Source organism: Pinus tabuliformis, chromosome 2_2 (assembly GCF_031772625.1).
Source record: "Pinus tabuliformis cultivar Carrire ecotype Pingquan chromosome 2_2, CPIR1, whole genome shotgun sequence".
NCBI lineage: Eukaryota > Viridiplantae > Streptophyta > Pinopsida > Pinales > Pinaceae > Pinus > Pinus tabuliformis.
In genome coordinates, this window is record NC_142300.1 from 1,242,762,662 (window position 1) to 1,242,780,209 (window position 17,548).

General features: G+C 41.9%; 1 protein-coding gene across 2 annotated transcripts in view; it reads left to right on the forward strand.

Annotated features, from left to right (window-relative positions):
- The first annotated feature begins 524 nt into the window (after positions 1-524).
- LOC149197993 (GCN5-related N-acetyltransferase 3, chloroplastic-like) overlaps positions 525-17,548 on the forward strand; it is a 144,955-nt gene continuing 127,931 nt past the window's right edge. Inside the window, exons 1-2 of one of the 2 annotated variants that reach the window (XM_089406047.1) lie at positions 525-1,199; positions 1,276-1,334. In XM_089406047.1, coding sequence (XP_089262173.1) covers positions 714-1,199; positions 1,276-1,334 — 545 coding nt within the window. In that variant the 5' untranslated portion in view covers positions 525-713. The remainder of the gene's footprint in view (positions 1,200-1,275; positions 1,335-17,548) is intronic. The other variant, XM_089406046.1, reaches the window with a different exon arrangement.

The window sequence follows — 17,548 nt, forward strand, 5'->3', positions numbered from 1 at the left end:
CTATCCTCAAATCCAAGGTAACTCAACTCCATTATTTAACGAAAACCATACTATTTAATCCCATAGTGATCCATAACAAAAACATATTTTAGCGGCTATTAAATATCTTTGAATATCAAATTGTTACCTTAAATCAAAGAAAAATAATTTCTTAACTAAATATTTTTTTTTTAATCCTATCTCCTAACTTATATTAATATATTAATCCTAATAAATAAATAATTATTTCAAAATAGATAAATGGTTTTGAAAACATAGACTCTCATATATTTTGTATTTGCCCAGAATCACAAGTAACAATTTCAACCCATACTTCAAAGTTCCCGACAAACGATATCAGTAACAATATCAACCAGTTCTTCAAGGTTCCAAAAAGTAACAATTTCAGCAACCATTTCAAACAACACTCTTTAAGGTTCCCAACAAGTAACAATTTGAGCAAGTGCTTCAAGGTTCCCAACCAAATTTCTGAATGTGGATAATGTCTGGCTCAATGACAAATACAGGCAACTCATACCACTTGCCAAACAACCGTCAGCTTATTGGTAAAGTTTCGTATCCATCTGATCTATATGTACAGTTTCCCGTTACTCCTAAAAGTGAACTAAGAAACAAAATTTCACGCACACAGAACTAAGAAACAAAATTTCACGCACACAGCCGATGGGAAATAATGGGAAGGAGTGCGAATGATGCTTTCACCACCATAAGAGATGGAATTCAGCCTTTGGGTGAATGGATTCTCACCGATTTCTGTCGCTAAAACATATGAATTGAACAAATATAGAAGCTGGGTATCATCTCCTCTGAGAACCCTAAACCCAAGGAATACAATTGTAAGGGCCGAAGGCATCCAGCCATCTTCCAGAAGAGTAACGCTTCCTCCAATCCATGTGAGCACCAATCCACTGGACGTCAATGTACATAAGCTTGCAGCCCTTCTGAGAGCCACCCAGCAGAATTGTGATCAATTCCCTGAGATTATGGATGATGGTTCTGTCAAGCCAGTTGATCCCAAAAAACTTGAAGTTGCATTGATGAATAGCACTGTAGTTGTATCAGTTCACACCAGAGGAGGAGAAGAACCTCATGCATGGTTTGATAGCTTATTTTCTGGAGTGACGACTCAGAAATCCTTAGTAGGCTTTGGCAGGGCTACTTCTGACTCCAGCTTAACTGCATCAATTTATGACATTGCGGTGAGTATTGTAATTTTGATTCAACCAGTTATACACAGTAGGAAATATTAACATCAATAATCGGTCTGTTCTATAGGTCGCTCCCTCATTTCAAAGATTGGGTATTGGCAGAAAGATTTTACGAAGAATAATTAGGTAAATTCAATTGCCCATGTGCTCTGTGTATGTAGGTCATTAGGAAATAAAACATAGTTAATGGAAAATGCGTAATAGATCACCGTAGTCTTTTGTCTGCTTTTATTTATTTATTTTCAATAGTAAGCTCAGGTATATGCACAAACAGGGCATTTTTTTTACAGAAAAAAGAGCCACAACAGTGGCAGCATAAGCACTGGCAAAAGGCAATTCATGGCATTAAAGTCTGCGAAATTGCCTCAGATCAGCTAAGTACAAAATATATCGTGTATCCTTAGCAAATTAACTGTCTGAAATTCATATGCCATAAGGGTCGCATGATCATGATAAAGAACCAAAAAACTCAAGCTGAAGCCAGGATCAGGCTTGAGGCAGGCGGATCATCCTTTTCATACTTTGGTTGGTTCGGACCACCTCTCGTTCTGCGGGTCTGACTCGGTGATATCAGTTTACCGGTCATCATTCTCCTGCTGCTTTTCTCCGCCTTAAATCATCAAAGGAACTTTTGTTTGAGATTGATAACAACTGTCTCTAGAGCATAAATTTTTGAAACATATGCCGGTAAAAACCTCATATGAAGCAAACCCTTGTATTTATCTAAAGATATCTATTGAAAAGGCATTACACTGTGATTTTTTTTTTTTTAATCTTTATCTTTATTTTTTGTCAGGTAATATATCATGTGGGAAACTTTAGAGGCACTTACCCTCATTTTAAGGATGCTACTTCGGGTAAACCATAGATTCTTCTGGGCACAAGGGCAGGTAAGCAACATATGCACAATGTTATCAGAACCGGCCTGGAATAAGTTGAACTGGCCGGTCTGACCGTTTTCAATCTCTAATCGATCTGACTGGTGGCACAGAACCAGAAAAGGCCAGTTTGGAACTGAACCGACCGGTTTGGTATTGAACCAGCCTTTTTTCACCAATGAGATCCACACAACGTGGCTAAGGACCTTTGGAATGCAAATTAAAAACAAATGAGTGGGGTAGTCTAATATTCAACCCTAGGGCTCTGTTAATGCTGTGTAATTAATGGTAATTTTAATATCTTTAAGTAAAAGGATTTCATCCCTTTACTTAATTTTTTAACATTACCATTAATTGTTTTAGAATGGTTATGAGTGGTTCCAACCTCATTGAATTTCATATGGAGAAAGTAGAATTTTAGATCTTACTCAAAATCCAGCAGACTCAACAATCTTCAAGATTTCAAGATTGCGGGGATTGCAACATTTCCATTGATTCTGTCATGTATGAGAGTTTGAAACTAACATTTAATCAAGAGCACCAAGCCCTCTATTTACCTTGATGTTGGTGGCATTGATTGTTGAACTCCTCTGTGATGACCCTAGTAAAAATCATAAATGTACTCATCACTCGAACAAAATTTTGATTTGCCAGGTTAAGCTTTTTCTCTTTTATTTTAATGCTTAGAGGGTGTTATTGATGACGAGGATCACAGTATAGGCAATGATTTTGATGATATGTAGGTATTTGTTGTAGCAGGATTTTTATTGGACTCTAGAGGTGATCTAGAGCCTCTTTATTGATTTATTTTTGGTTTAGAGATGGATTGCATGTGAAATTTCCACTACCCAAAATTTGCTATTAACCTAGTAAATTATTTCGATTATTTATACAAAGAAAATTAAATTTCAGCTGAATGCAATGAATAAAAAACATGAACACCACCATTCACCAAATAAAATGCAGCAGAATATACGAGCAACCAATCATACAAATAACACAACTATTTTTGGACAATGTCTCTGGAAGACCCCCAAGGTGGGGAAAATCAATTTTCAGGATTAGCGTTTTATCATTAATTCTTCAGCAAATTTGCTAATGAGAAATTACATTTACTGCTTGCCTCACACCAGTAAATTGATCTTCACCTCTGCTGATCAAATCAACTAGGAAAACTGAAAACCCCATTGCCTTCCTTCTGCAAACCATATGGCCCTCTGGAAGCAACTCGACCCTTGTATGGCCCTCTCTTAGCCCACATGTGTGGCCTAGAAGAACTCAACCTCCTTTGGCAATTCGCATAGCCTCTTCATGCCCTGGAGAAAATCTCGGCCTTCTCTTGCAGAAAATAACTCGGAATACAAAACCTTCCTCTGAAACTTAGAATCCGGAAGTCCCTCGAATGAAGAATAAACCCCAAAAAAATCCTTCTCAATTACTGCTGCTGAAACCCTCTTGGTGTCTCTTTGAAAACTCACCCAATAATACTCAACTCAATGTGCTTTAATGTTGCCCATTGATTTCCCTTTATAATCACTCATTCACAAATAAACAACCAAGATTAAAAGTTATCTTGTTCCAATCAATGACTAAGATCATCATAGAAACTTTCAAGAAGCTTCTAGAGACAAATCGACCTTATCTCAACTAATGTCAATTAATTAACCAATTTTCCGAAGTTTTAATTTAGAAAATATGTAAAAATCATTAATTAACTTAATTAAGGCATTTTCCTTAGGTTAAACTTAGGAAAAAATTACATGGGTTTGGAGATAATTAATTTCTTTGTGTTCCTAGCCTCAGTGACACCTCTCAAGGCTAGAACACCTGTCCTAGCTACAATATTTAACACTTCCTCTTAGCAAGGAAGGTGTTCTCCACAACACACAACTTGTCCCTAAAAAATCAAACTTGCCTTTTATCAAGGCCTTCGTCAAAATCTTTGCCACCAGCTTATATGTAGGCACATATTGTAGTCAACTAATCCAAATTGTACATAGCCCCTCATGAAATGGTATCGTGTGTCAATATGTTTCAATCGATCATGAAATACTGGATTCTCAGATAGCTTGATGCAACTATGATTGTCACAGTGAATGATGGTTGACTCTATCTCCTGACCAAACAATTCCACCAGCAACTTCTGAAGCCATATGGCCTCACATACTGCCATGCTCGTTGCCATGTACTCTGCTTCTGTAGAGCTTAATGCAATAGAGTTATGCTTCTTGTTGTATGAAGAGACAACCCCTGATCCCATGCTGAAGCAACACCTTGAAGTGCTTTTTCAGTCCACTGTATTACTTGCCCAGTCTGCATCACTGTAGCCAATCAATCTGACACCATCACCCTGGGTATATTTCTACCCATACTCAACTGTACCTTGTAGATATTGCAGCACATGCTTTGCTGCTGTCCATTGCACTCTTTTTGGTTCCACCATGAACTGACTAAGAGAATTGCCTGCAAAGCAAATATTCAACCTTGTGTTGACCAGATACATAAGAGAGCCTCTAAGCCGTCTATATAGAGCAGGGTCCACTGTCTTTTGCTTTGATGCATCAATCTTCCTCCAATTAGTTATTATAGGTGTAGACATGGGTCTACAGTCCAACATTCTGAATTTCTTCAAGATCTCCAAAGTATATTTCCCTTGACCAAGGAAAATTTCCCCATCTGTCTGCCACACCTCTAGTCCTAGAAAATAGTGCATCAACCCCAAATCCTTCATCTTGAACTTTGCTACTAAGTCCCTCTTGTAATCTTCTATGAGCGTTGATGACCCAGTCGCAAATAGATCATCCACATTCAAAACATAGAATCCGCCTCACTCTTTACGAAGCCAATCGCTTGCAAGTAGCTATTAATACGACATACCATGCCTTGGGAGCTTGCTTGAGCTCAGATAGTGCTCTCTTCAATCTGCATACATGTGTTTCCCTGTTGTATGCTTCAAAGCCCTTCGGTTGCTTGATGTAGACCTCCTCTTCTATGACTCTGTTCAGGAACGCCATCTTGACATCCATTTGATGAATCTGCCATCCCATCTGTGCCACAAGTGAGATCGCGACCCTAATGGAAGTATACCTGGCTACGGGAGCAAATGTCTCCTCATAATCTATTCCCTCGTTTTGAGAGAATTAGTTATCCACGAACTTGGCTTTGACTTTTTCTATGCTGCCATCTGTAGCGTGCTTGATCTTCTAGATTCAGTGAGAACCAACCATTGTCCTATCCAATGTTCTAGGCACCACCTCCCAAACATCGGTCTTCATGATGGAGGTGTACTCCACAATAACATCCTGGAAAACCTATTGTTGTGCAGCCTCCTAATAGCTGGAAGGCTCACTGTTAATGAGCTGACTCATCAATGCCATGTAACCTGAATATCTCTCTTGTGGTCTTATGTCCCTGTCCCTAGTGCTCGATCTAGGAGCTCCGACAAACTCATGAGCATCTCTCAATGTTTGAAGCACCTTGCGGTTCCTCCTACCAATTGAAGTGGGTGGAGCTTCATGCTCCTCATCAATATGTTGCTCCATATTTTACGACCTCTCGTTAACACCTATACTTGTTCCTATACTAGTCACTGCATTTGTACTTGCACCCTGTGCCTGAGATTGTTGTTCAACCCTTGGAGCTTTTGTTTGTTGACTTTGATCAATTGTTGGCAATTCATGAGAACTATTGAAGGCTTTCTTCCCTTGAAACTTAACGTCTGGTCTCACAATGATCATCCAAGTCCTTGGAATATAGATCCTGTATGCTTGGGATGTTTCGTTGTAACCAAAGAGATACCCTTTCTCTGTAGTCGAATCCATTTTTGTATGCTTCTCATCTGGAACGTGACAATAAGCAATAATCTACCAAAAATCCTGTAATGACTGATTTTTGTCTTTTTCCCTGTAAATTCTTCCTCGGGTGTTTGTGAAATTTCCACAAATGCACCAACTGGAGTTTAATCTTCTAACTATTAGCAGTTTATTTGTTTATGAAAAATAACGATTAAATCACTTATGCGATTTTCACAATAAACATTGCGTAATTATAAAGTAGGAACTGAGAAATAGATGCACACACATCATAAAAACAACACCAATATTTTTGGACTAAACGTTCCCGGAAAAACCCCAAAGGGAAAACCGGTGCAGCAGATGAGGGTTTATTTTATTATGCAACAATTTGAGAATTATTACAACTGGATGCCCAACTGGCAATCCTCTACCAAATATAGATCACAATTGGCAAAATATATTGGAGATCTCACATCTCCTTTGCAAACCAACTTGACCTCTATCCAGCCGCTCACACTTCCTGTTGGTTATTCACACCTCTACCCAGAATGCACACTAGCGGCTCTGGATCTACTCGCACTGCCTGGAAACAGACTCTAACTGAGCTGTCCTGCCTCCCTCTGTCATTGGAAACCACTCGTTCTGCCTTCTTTGCCTTCTGGAACTAGATCCGACCTTCAACTACTAATTTGTGGCTCTTCTGGCAACTCACACTGAGGTTGCTGGCTATTCGCATTGCTTGAACGACCTCCTCTACAGATAAATTTGGCCTCCTGTTGACAGTGCTGGACCCGCCAACATGTAAGGGGATCTCCCCGGTAAGAAGTCCCAATTAGACCTTAGACTGTTTGGTGTAGGAGTCCCAGCAGTGGGTCATACGGTAATGCCTTGACCGCGATTTCGCACAGAGGCAAGTAAGATGTCTCTGTTGGTAGCAAGGGTGTGACAACTGCAACAAGCCAAGGAAGGTGCATGAGAGGTTCTAACACACTGAGGGTGAGGTGAGTGCGCCCCTTGGAAACCTGTAATAGTACGCGGCTTGGAAGGGAACACACGAACGAAGATGCATCACAAGCTGGAAAGCAAGTTAGTGAGCAATCCAAAGTGATGGTTAAACCAACAACACATTTTAGAAAGATTCATACATACTTATACAGAATAGTTCATACATGCATGCGTAAGCAAACAAATACATATATCATTTAGAGTAAACCAGATAGCATAGAATACAATACAACATATGCATGAAACGTGTTGGCTCTGTTATATTAAGTGTAAGTTCCAGTCATACAATACATCCATGTCCAACCACTAGTTCCAATAGTGGAACATTACAACCACAACTGCCTGCTCCTCCAAAGAGATGTACTAGCTCTACGCAGTGGAGAAGCCAAGGCTTGTTACAATACTGTCCAAGCTTTCTCTAAGATACTCCTATTAAAGCTTGGTTGACCAAAATACTTTACAATGAGTTATGAAGGACTATTTATAGCAAAGGGTGGGGTGACCCTTGACATTCCCCTTTGTGACAGTTCAACTACCCTCATGACTCTTCACCTACTCTATGACTGTTACATCCAACTATCACAACTTGACTTACACTTGACATGACTTTACATTACAATGCACATGTGCTCATGTGAGACAAAATGGCTTGAGCAAGCCATGCAAGACATCACTGACACTCGGTTCGTTGTGGTGAGACCAACTCTTTGACATGCTTGTGATGGTGAAGGTGGTGAGTTGATGCCAAGCTTGGTCGTCTGTGATGGTGTGCATGCACCCCATGGTGACATCTTGCTGAAGCGAACTCTTGCCTCCGTTGCATCCGGGTGCATTGGTGTGGCTCCTTCATCCAACTCGTCTGCTAGCATGCGCATGGTCTTCTTGGTGCAATTGAACCGACAACACACTGATGCATAATGTCTGTGCTGATCTTCTAGTGTGTGTTGGTGGTCATGCGCATCAACTGTCAACTACATGCTTAGATCCAGTCGGACGTGCTTTTTGTCTTCGCCTTGGTGAGTGTGCTAAATGGGTTGGATCGCATGTGTGCGCACAATGACATGCATGCTGTTAAATCCCTTACATGCGATCAACAACACTGCTCACCATGTCTGCTCCGTGCCAGTTGCTGGGATGGATCTATAACTTGTACGGGCGCAGTTTCATCCGTGAGTGCATGTTGTGCCCCCTGCTGTTCCTATTCCTACTGCAACTCATTCGCTTGTCTGTGTAGCTCATGTTCTTCCTTGAGTTGCTGCTTCAACACATGCAACTGCTTCTTTGTTCCATTCGCTGTCTTCGTGCCATCACGCTGCCACCTTATAGCCTGTGTCTCCAAAGTTTCTTTCATCATCAGTGGATCTACTTAAGCTTGCAACTCTGTTTCGCCTTCGTGTTGTCAACAACCTTCCTCTTGCATTAGTTGCATCTGGTACGCTATCTTCAGCGTCTATTCATGACGCTGCTCACTGTGATCCTGCTGCCGTCATATCTTGATGTCCTTGTTTACGAACTACTTAATGTCTTCGTGAGTAGGCAAGCTCATAAACACTTGATCGACTGCATCCCCAAGTGTGCTTTGAATGGTGTCTTCGACTCTGCTCTCTGGAAACCATTGTACTTGTACTGCTGAGAGGCAGATGAACAACTGCGATACCTGGAGACATGGCAACACTCATGGCAAGCAATCTGTCAGTTGAAAACCAAAATGAACTTGAGAACTGACTTGCAACATACCTGTGTGACTGCTCATGAACGTTGCGCAATTTCCGTCGAGAGGTCGGGAGACTGACTGCCAAGACTGTGCAAGGCACAGCCTGGGCTGCTGGGAGGCTGACTAACTGCTGGAACTGTGCAATGAACAGTCCATTTTGGCTGCTAACTGCTGGAATTGCGCAATGCGCAATCTCAGCTGGCAATGGCTGCAAGCTCAGTGATCGCATTGCGCAATTTTCTGGGCTAACAGTCACTGTCCCTCAGAAATGCGCAAAATAGTTTTGGAGGACAATGCTTGGGCAGAAATGCACATTTCTGGAGAGGAAGACAGAGCCTTCCTTCCCCAGATTGCGCAATGTTGTCTCAGTGAAGGCAGAGTTTGGGCCAAGGTTGGCCAGACTCGCCGATAGGCAACTGAAAGAAAATATGACAGTGAATGCATGGTGACACTAAGTGAAAGTAGAAGTGATTGACGGTGCATGCAAACATTGAATGAAAGATTCAGTAAACAGATCAACATGCATGTGGGTGAAGCGAGTTGCCGAATCGGCGATCGTTCGTGCAAAACAATTTCATGCATGCGACAACAGTGAGATAGCAATGAAAACTGAAACGGTGCTAGTACAAGCTAGTATGTATCAAAACGACAGCAAGTGCTCACTGAAATCAAGCAGACAACATTCATATGAAGCGAAACACAAAAAGCGCCAGAAATGCAACACAAGACATGGAAAGCGGGCTTACCCCAAAACAGCTGAGCTGAATGTGCCGACAACTCCTAGATGCGATGTGGGATGTCAGAGCTGCAAGGTTGATGTGAGGAATGAGCTCTGCAGTGTTCGGTTGATGAGTTTTGATAAAATCGAGGTTGTGATGCGCATGCCACAAATCTAGGGAAAGTGACACTTGGTGGGAGGTTTCTGAAATGATCCTTGCATGTAACCTCCAGCTGCTAAAAATAGATCCCTGAAACAAGGGATGCCTTTGCATGCTGCCTTGGGAGAAGCAGCCCATGCATGCAAGTCTGTTTTGCTTGGTCCCGGAGGGAATCGGTCAACTCAGCTGCACATGCAAGAGACTGCTCAACTGCTGGGAGAAAATGCACATTTCTGGCTGGGAGTTGGGCTGGCTGCTAAGAAATTCTGGGCAGAGCAGTTGACTGCTGCCCAGATTTGCGCAAATTTTGGGTTGAGCAGCCCATCTAGGAAGGATTGCGCAATTTTCTGGGTGAAGCTTACTCAACAGAATTGCGCAATTCTGGGGCCTAGCAGGCTGCCAATCAGGATTGTGCAATTTCTGGAGGGAAGGCTGGTTGCCCTCTAGATTTGTGCAAATTCTTGAAGGAGCTACTCAGCCTGCTGCTGGACCAAGTCCGGATGAACAACCTGTGAGGGAAATGCATCAAGGTTTGATCGACAAGCTATCTCTCTACAAGAAAATCACTGGAGTTTGTGTACTTGATGAACCAAGACATGCTGCTGTGAAGGTTGGGAGGGAGGCTCCAAAACGAAGCTAAGGCAAAATTTTGGAGGGTGGTTGTAGCCGCTACAACACTTAGCGACACACTAGTAGAACTCCAACTCTCTGGATGGACCTTGTTTGTGAAAAGAAAGTCTAACACCTCCGGAAGTATTGTTCAGTTCTCAGCTTGTCTCGGTTTCACACTAGCTTGATTGTAAGATGTAGCACCTGGCAAGCTCTTAGTCGATTGACACACATTCCAAGCTAAGGAAACACAGTTGTTTCGATTGGGGTTGAGGGGTATATTGGTGCACAAGCATTATAGTTGTTAGAGTCTTAGTTTCATCTTTGGTGTTGCTCCGTTGCCAGCAGGCCTGGACAGTACCCCGGCAGAGTCACATAGGAACACAAGCATGGCTCTGCTGCTAGTGAGCCTGGTCAGTACCCCAACGGAGTTACTTGCATCACCTCTCTACGCAGGAAGCCTTTCTCTTCTTTCGCCTTATTCATTTTTTCAAACTTTTTTCACTTTTTCATTTTTTTCATTTTTCATCTTCATAAATGTGCATAACACTTATTCATTTCAGAGGCGGAAGAGGGATCCCGACTTATTGAGAGAAGAAGAGGTTGTTCCTGCAGAGAAGTAGTTTATTATACCTCTGACGTGCCTGTTAAAGTTTTCCCCCTCACCTTACTCTACTTGACTGAGTTGACAAGGATTAATTCAAAAACAACCGATTAGAGTAGGTGATACTAGTGAGCACGCAAGCGTTGTGTTTTCACCAAGGTTCACTTCGAATAGTATGTATTTTCCATTGATGTATCATGGACTGAAGACAACAAGTTCTTACATAAGAGAGCGGACAACAGATAACCAAATGTTGATAGTTGTACAAGTCCTCTCGTACTTTACCTAGCTTGTTTCAAGAGTCATACATGGTTTCATGCGAAACTAACCTACGAACAAAACAAGCAAACAAACAACAAAGCAAAGCAGAAGTAGAAGCAAAAGCGAAAGCAAAGCGAGTAAGCAAACAAGCAAGCAAGCGAACAAACCAACAAAGCAAGTAAGCAAACAGGCATGCAAGCAAACAGATTGAAAGCAAACAGATTGAAAGCAAACACTACTCCTACTCCTAAGCTAACGGTGCATGGGCCATCTCACGTGAAGTGATACTTTCAATGCAGCCACCAACGCATTGGTTGACCCATATTGGTGAAGGCATGGTTCACGAACAAGACAGCTATGCAAACTAGCAAATAAGAAATATATAATAGTGAATACAAACACAATCTGAGTTTAAAAGCGTCCACATAATGAAAATGAGTGAAAGCGTATGACATGCATTTTGTGGAGCTACCATGGTGCTATGCTACACTGCGTGCATATGTTGAGTGTATGCATTCTCTTGACTGTGACAAGCAAGCAAATGTGAGAAAGGTAGACCACTTATGTTGTGCATGTGTGCTTGCTGTGTAAGATTCCTCCAACGCATGAGCGATGGGATCGTGTAGTTCGAGTGGAGGAAGCGAAATCTGGGTGTTTGGTTGATCTTCAATGCAAAATAGAGAATGATGAGGAGCCTTGAGTGTTTCAACAATTTCCTGACTGGAAGTGAAACCAACCTCAAGACAGCAAGGGCCTGACATAACCATCAGCTCGGGCTGAAGTGCCTCGATAGTCTGCGGGGTTTTGACTTCATTGACAGATAGATCATCGTAGACCAGTGTCTTGGATAAATTAACAACGATTGAATCAACATCGTGATCGGATGAGGAAGTGGATAGATCACGACAACCAAGATCAGAAAATTCAAGATGTTTGTCGGCATCCTCATGATTTGATGAATCAGACAGAGGGGTAGATGGGAAGCAAAGATGTTCACCCTCTGTGTTTTCAGGAAAGATAGATGACAGATTGGACAGATTTTCCGAGGAAGATGTGTCCTCTCCGCACTGTGATGATAGATTGACATCTGACGTGTCTTGTGAATGATTGGAAGTAGAAACATCCGGAAATGGGTTTTCACAGGGGAAATCAGTAGTGGCAGAATCACAAGGGATGTCAGGATGAAGCGGATGAGGCGCGGCTGGAAGGGAGTCATCCTTCACCACAGGTTCTTCTTTAGATTCCTGCACACACTCATCATGAATGATGGCGCAGGTTGGCTGCATAACACCAACTCCGTCGACAACTTGATCCTCGTTCACAATAGGTGAGGAGTCCAGAATGGAAGAACACAAGACAATACAATTCGGAGGATCAACAGAACGCAAGGACAGAGGTCGAGGGAATGAATCCATGTGACAACCAACAGGCTTGCAAGCCAAATCTGCGCAGATATCAAGAGCAGGTGGGGTGGGAGGATGTGACAGTTCAACAAAGGTATGTGCATGATCTCCCACATCACTCTGCGGTGGTGGAGCTGTTTGATGAGGTGAAGGCGGACAGTCACTTGTGACAACGACTGTGCCTGCTCGTGATTGCGTAGTTCCATCATCGGAGTATGAGCGGGATTCGAGTGATTTCAAGAATTGTGGATTTTCAGATATGTAAAGAAGATACTCAAATCTCCCATCGAGAAATTCCCAATCAATATCATCTTCGGGGAATCGGTATGCAAGATTACAAAAGCGTGTGTAAAACTGTTCAACGGATTCATCAAGTGCTTTTCGTAATTCCAGAATTTCTTTGTTGAGTGCTTTATAGTTAAAGTGATTGAAAGCACGGTCTATCTCTGCGACTAGATGAGCAAGAGAATGAATAGATTTTTCGGGTAGCGTGGCACACCAGTGCATTGGGTGCCCTTGAAGCGTGTAGATGAACAACACGCAACTCATGTATTCTTCAAAGAATCCATGTCTTTCGCATGAGCCTACAACACCGACTGTGTGCCTAACCAAGGCTACGTAGCCTCCACCATCAAATGTTTTATGAGACAAGTTATCCGAGAGCTTTTCCGAGATGATGAAATCGTTTCCATAAGACATGCACTCCGGAAGAGCAACTCGATAGTTAGTCATGATAGATATGTAGAGATTCAAAACAGATGTGAGGACTCAGTTTGTCATCTAGCCCTCCTTCTAATGCCAAAATGTTGACGGTGCTGGACTCGCCAACATGTAAGGGGATTTCCCCGGTAAGAAGTCCCAATTAGACCTCAGACTGTTTGGTGTAGGAGTCCCAACAGTGGGTCGTACGGTAATGCCTTGACCGCAATTTCGCACTTGACCGCAATTTCGCACAGAGGCAAGTACGATGTCTCTATTGGTAGCAAGGGTGTGACAGCGGCAGCAAGCCAAGGAAGGTGCATGAGAGGTTCTAAGACACTGAGGGTGAGGTGAGTGCGCCCCTTGGAAACCCATAATAGTACGCGGCTTGGAATGGAACGCACGAGCGAAGATGCATCACAAGCTGGAAAGCAAGTTAGCGAGCAATCCAAAGTGATGGTTAAACCAACAACACATTTAAGAAAGATTCATACATACTTATACAAAATAGTCCATACATGCATGCGTAAGCAAACAAATACATATATCATTTAGAGTAAACTAGATAGCATAGAATACAATACAACATATGCATGAAACGTGCTGGCTCTGTTATATTAAGTGTAAGTTCCAGTCATACAATACATCCATGTCCAACCACTAGTTCCAATAGTGGAACGTTACAGCCACAACCGCCTGCTCCTCCAAAGAGATGTACTAGCTCTGCGCAGTGGAGAAGCCAAGGCTCGTTACAATACTATCCAAGCTTTCTCTAAGATACTCCTATCGAAGCTTGGCTGACCAAAAGCCTTTACAATGAGTTATGAGGGACTATTTATAGCAAAGGGTGGGGTGACCCTTGACATTCCCCTTTGTGACAGTTCAACTACCCTCATGACTCTTCACCTACTCTATGACTGTTACATCCGACTAGCACATCTTGACTTACACTTGACATGACTTTACATTACAATGCACATGTGCTCATGTGAGACAAAATGGCTTGAGCAAGCCATGCAAGACATCACTGACACTCGGTTTGTTGTGGTGAGACCAACTCTTTGACATGCTTGTGATGGTGAAGGTGGTGAGCTGATGCCAAGCTTGGTCGTCCGTGATGGTGTGCATGCACTCCATGGTGACATCTTGCTGAAGCGAACTCTTGCCTCCGTTGCATCCGGGTGCATTGGTGTGGCTCCTTCATCCAACTCGTCTGCTAGCATGCGCATGGTCTTCTTAGTGCAACTGAACCGGCAACACACTGATGCATAGTGTCTGTGCTGATCTTCTAGTGTGTGCTAGTGGTCATGCACATCAACTGTCAACTACATGCTCAACTCCAGTCGGACTTGCTTCTTGTCTTCGCCTTGGTGAGTGTGTTGAATGGGTTGGATTGCATGTGTGCGCACAATGACATGCATGCTGCTGAATCCCTTGCATGCAATCAACAACACTGCTCACCATGTCTGCTCTGTGCCAGCTGCTGGGATGGATCTATAACTTGTATGGGCACAGTTTCATCCGTGAGTGCATGTTGCGCCCCCTGCTGTTCCTGTTCCTGCTACAACTCATTCGCTTGTCTGTGTAGCTCATGTTCTTCCTTGAGTTGCTGCTTCAGCACATGCAACTCCTTCTTTGTTCCATTCTCTGTCTTCGCGTGATCGTGCCGTCACCTCATAGCCTGAGTCTCCAAAGTTGCTTTCATCATTAGTGGATCTGCTTGAGCTTGCAACTATGTTCCACCTCCGTGTTGTCAACAACTTTCTTCTTGCATTAGTTGCATCCGGTATGCTGCCTTCAGCTGCTGTTCATGATGCTTCTCCCTGTGATGCTGCTGCTGTCATTTCTTGATGTCCTTGTCTACGAACAACTTGATGTCTTCATGAGTAGGCAAGCTCATAGACACTTGATCGACTGCGTCCCTGCTGGGTCCCTATAATGCTAGTGATTACCCCATTACTATTGTAGTTATACCCCTTATTAATATTGTTGTGTCCCTATTGCCCCCATATTGTTATTACTGTGCCCCATAGAATCCCTCTATTGTTATTTTTGTGGCTTTATATTATTATTGTTAGGTTGGCTGGATTATATTGTGACTCCTTAGACTCCTATATATAGAAAGGAGGTTTTGTCATTTGAATCATCAAAGAATTGTTCATTTATGTAATGTAAAGGAGGTTGCCCCCTCGAAGAGGCTGAATTCTAAGGCGTTGATCTATCTTTTCTATCTTTTCTTGAGTTGGTTTCATAACATTTGGTATCAGAGCTTTGGATTCTAGGGTTTCGCTGCTCCAAACAGGTCATCGTGGCATTTTCGCCATAACTTTTTTTTGCGACGTTTCAGAAGTTGCAAAAAAAACACATTTGAGAAGAAATCGCGCTGAACCTCGGGTCCGAATTTCAGAGCTTTTCGCGCTATATTTGTGGAGAGATGATCTGAGGAAGTTGGTCTTTTTGCAGACTCCTGAATTACATTCCAAACAGGTGACCTGGGGAAAATCGTCATAACTTTCTCTCCGGGGATCGGATTGAAATTTCGTAAGAAGGTACAGAAAGAGGACGGACTGTAGTTTCTTGTATGCATTTTTCAGATCGAAAGGTCGAAACAGTGACTCGTGGCACGTCGTACAAGTTCGCTCTACTGAACTAGTCTATAATCAAGTCACTGTGGGAGATTTCGCATAACTCTTCCTTGGAGAATCCAATTTGGGTCAGACTTGTGGCATTGGAAAGAGGACACAGAGGGCTACTGCAGGTCACAAATTCAGAACTAGATGATCGAAAAGTACAGAGATACATCAGAGGCAATATCGAGCTCCTACAAAGTGAAAAAATGTGTGTAGATTTCCTTAAATTTTTGCTTAAGCTTGGTTTGAAAATTTATTTTGAAGGAATTCAAAGGGCATAATAGAGCATTATTATCGGTAACTGATGCCCCGAGGAAAGAAAATGCAAACACCTAGTAAGGAACCTGAAATCTCTAGCATGACTCATGAAGAAGAAGAAGAAATGCTATATGATATATCAAAATTACAAGAACAAGTGCAACGAGTGTCACTTGCACAAAAAGCAACAGAATCTAAGATGGATGGTTTACGAAAAGATGTAGAAGCTAAGATGGATGGTTTAAAGAAAGGCGTAGAAGCTAAGATGGATGGCATGGAAGCTAAGGTGAATGGCATGGACGCTAAAATTGATGGCATGGATGATAAGATGGAAGAATTGAAGATAAATATGAATAAGTTGCTACAAGAAATGGTCACTAAGGGTGAAAGGGTACTAAAGGAAACTCATGATGAGAACAAAAGAAATGTTAATCATGATTCCATAGACTCTAATGTTGGATCGAAGACTCACCATGTTCCAAAAATCGATATGAGGAAGTTTGATGGCAAGGATCCCGCCACATGGATATTACAGATGGAGCAATTATTCGATCTCAATAATGTGAAAAACACACAAAAGGTACGTATGACAACTTTATATTTGGAACCAAATCAGTTTGTATGGTATCAATGGCTTTGCTCTCGTAAACAATTTATCACTTGGGCAATTTTTACGTAAGAATTAATAGCACATTATGAGGATACAAAAAGCAACATTTTTTTTAGCCAATTGATAAGTCTCAAACAAAAGGGTTCATTAATGGAGCACATTGAGGAGTTCCAAAAATTGAACATAAGGGTAAAAGATATTCCAGAGGAGCATAGGATTGATGTGTTCATAGGGTCTTTAAAGGATAATATCCAACATGATGTTTGCCTTTGGGAACCTGATTCATTAGAGAAGGCATTCAGGTTAGCAAGAAAAATGGAAAGCAAAATTATGGCAACCAGGAAGCATACCACTCACAACTATAAAGACGGAAGTGTTGTTGCCCCTAGTCTTCCACAACCTATAAGGTTGACACCACAACAATTGGAAGAAAAAAGAGCAAAAGGGCTTTGTTATAGTTGTGATAGCAAATACACTAAAGGTCATAAGTGTGCTGAGAAGAAATTATTCTACATAGATTGTGAAAAGGAAGAAGAAAAGGAGCAAGAAAGGTCAAAAGAAGAGGATATACTCCAGGAACAAAGCCTATATGAAGAACAAATAAATCCGACCATATCTTGTAATGCATTGGCAGGAATTACCACTCCTCAAACCATCAAGATAGAAGGACAAATCAAGAAGAAAAAGGTAATAGTGTTGATTGATTCAGGAAGCACCCACAATTTTATTCATTGTAAGGTAGCAAAAGAATTGAATTGCTTCCTATATCCAGCACCAGAGTGTCAAGTGATGATTGCAAATGGAGGAACAATAAATTGCTCTGGAAAGTGCCATAATATCAAGCTATCCATGGGAGAATATGTATTGACTAGCCCAATGCTTTCCATTCCAATGGGAGGTGCTGATGTTGTACTAGGAGTCCAATGGCTACAATCCTTGGGTACAATAGCTTTTAATTTTCAAGAACTTTTCATCAAATTTTCTACAGAAGGAAAGG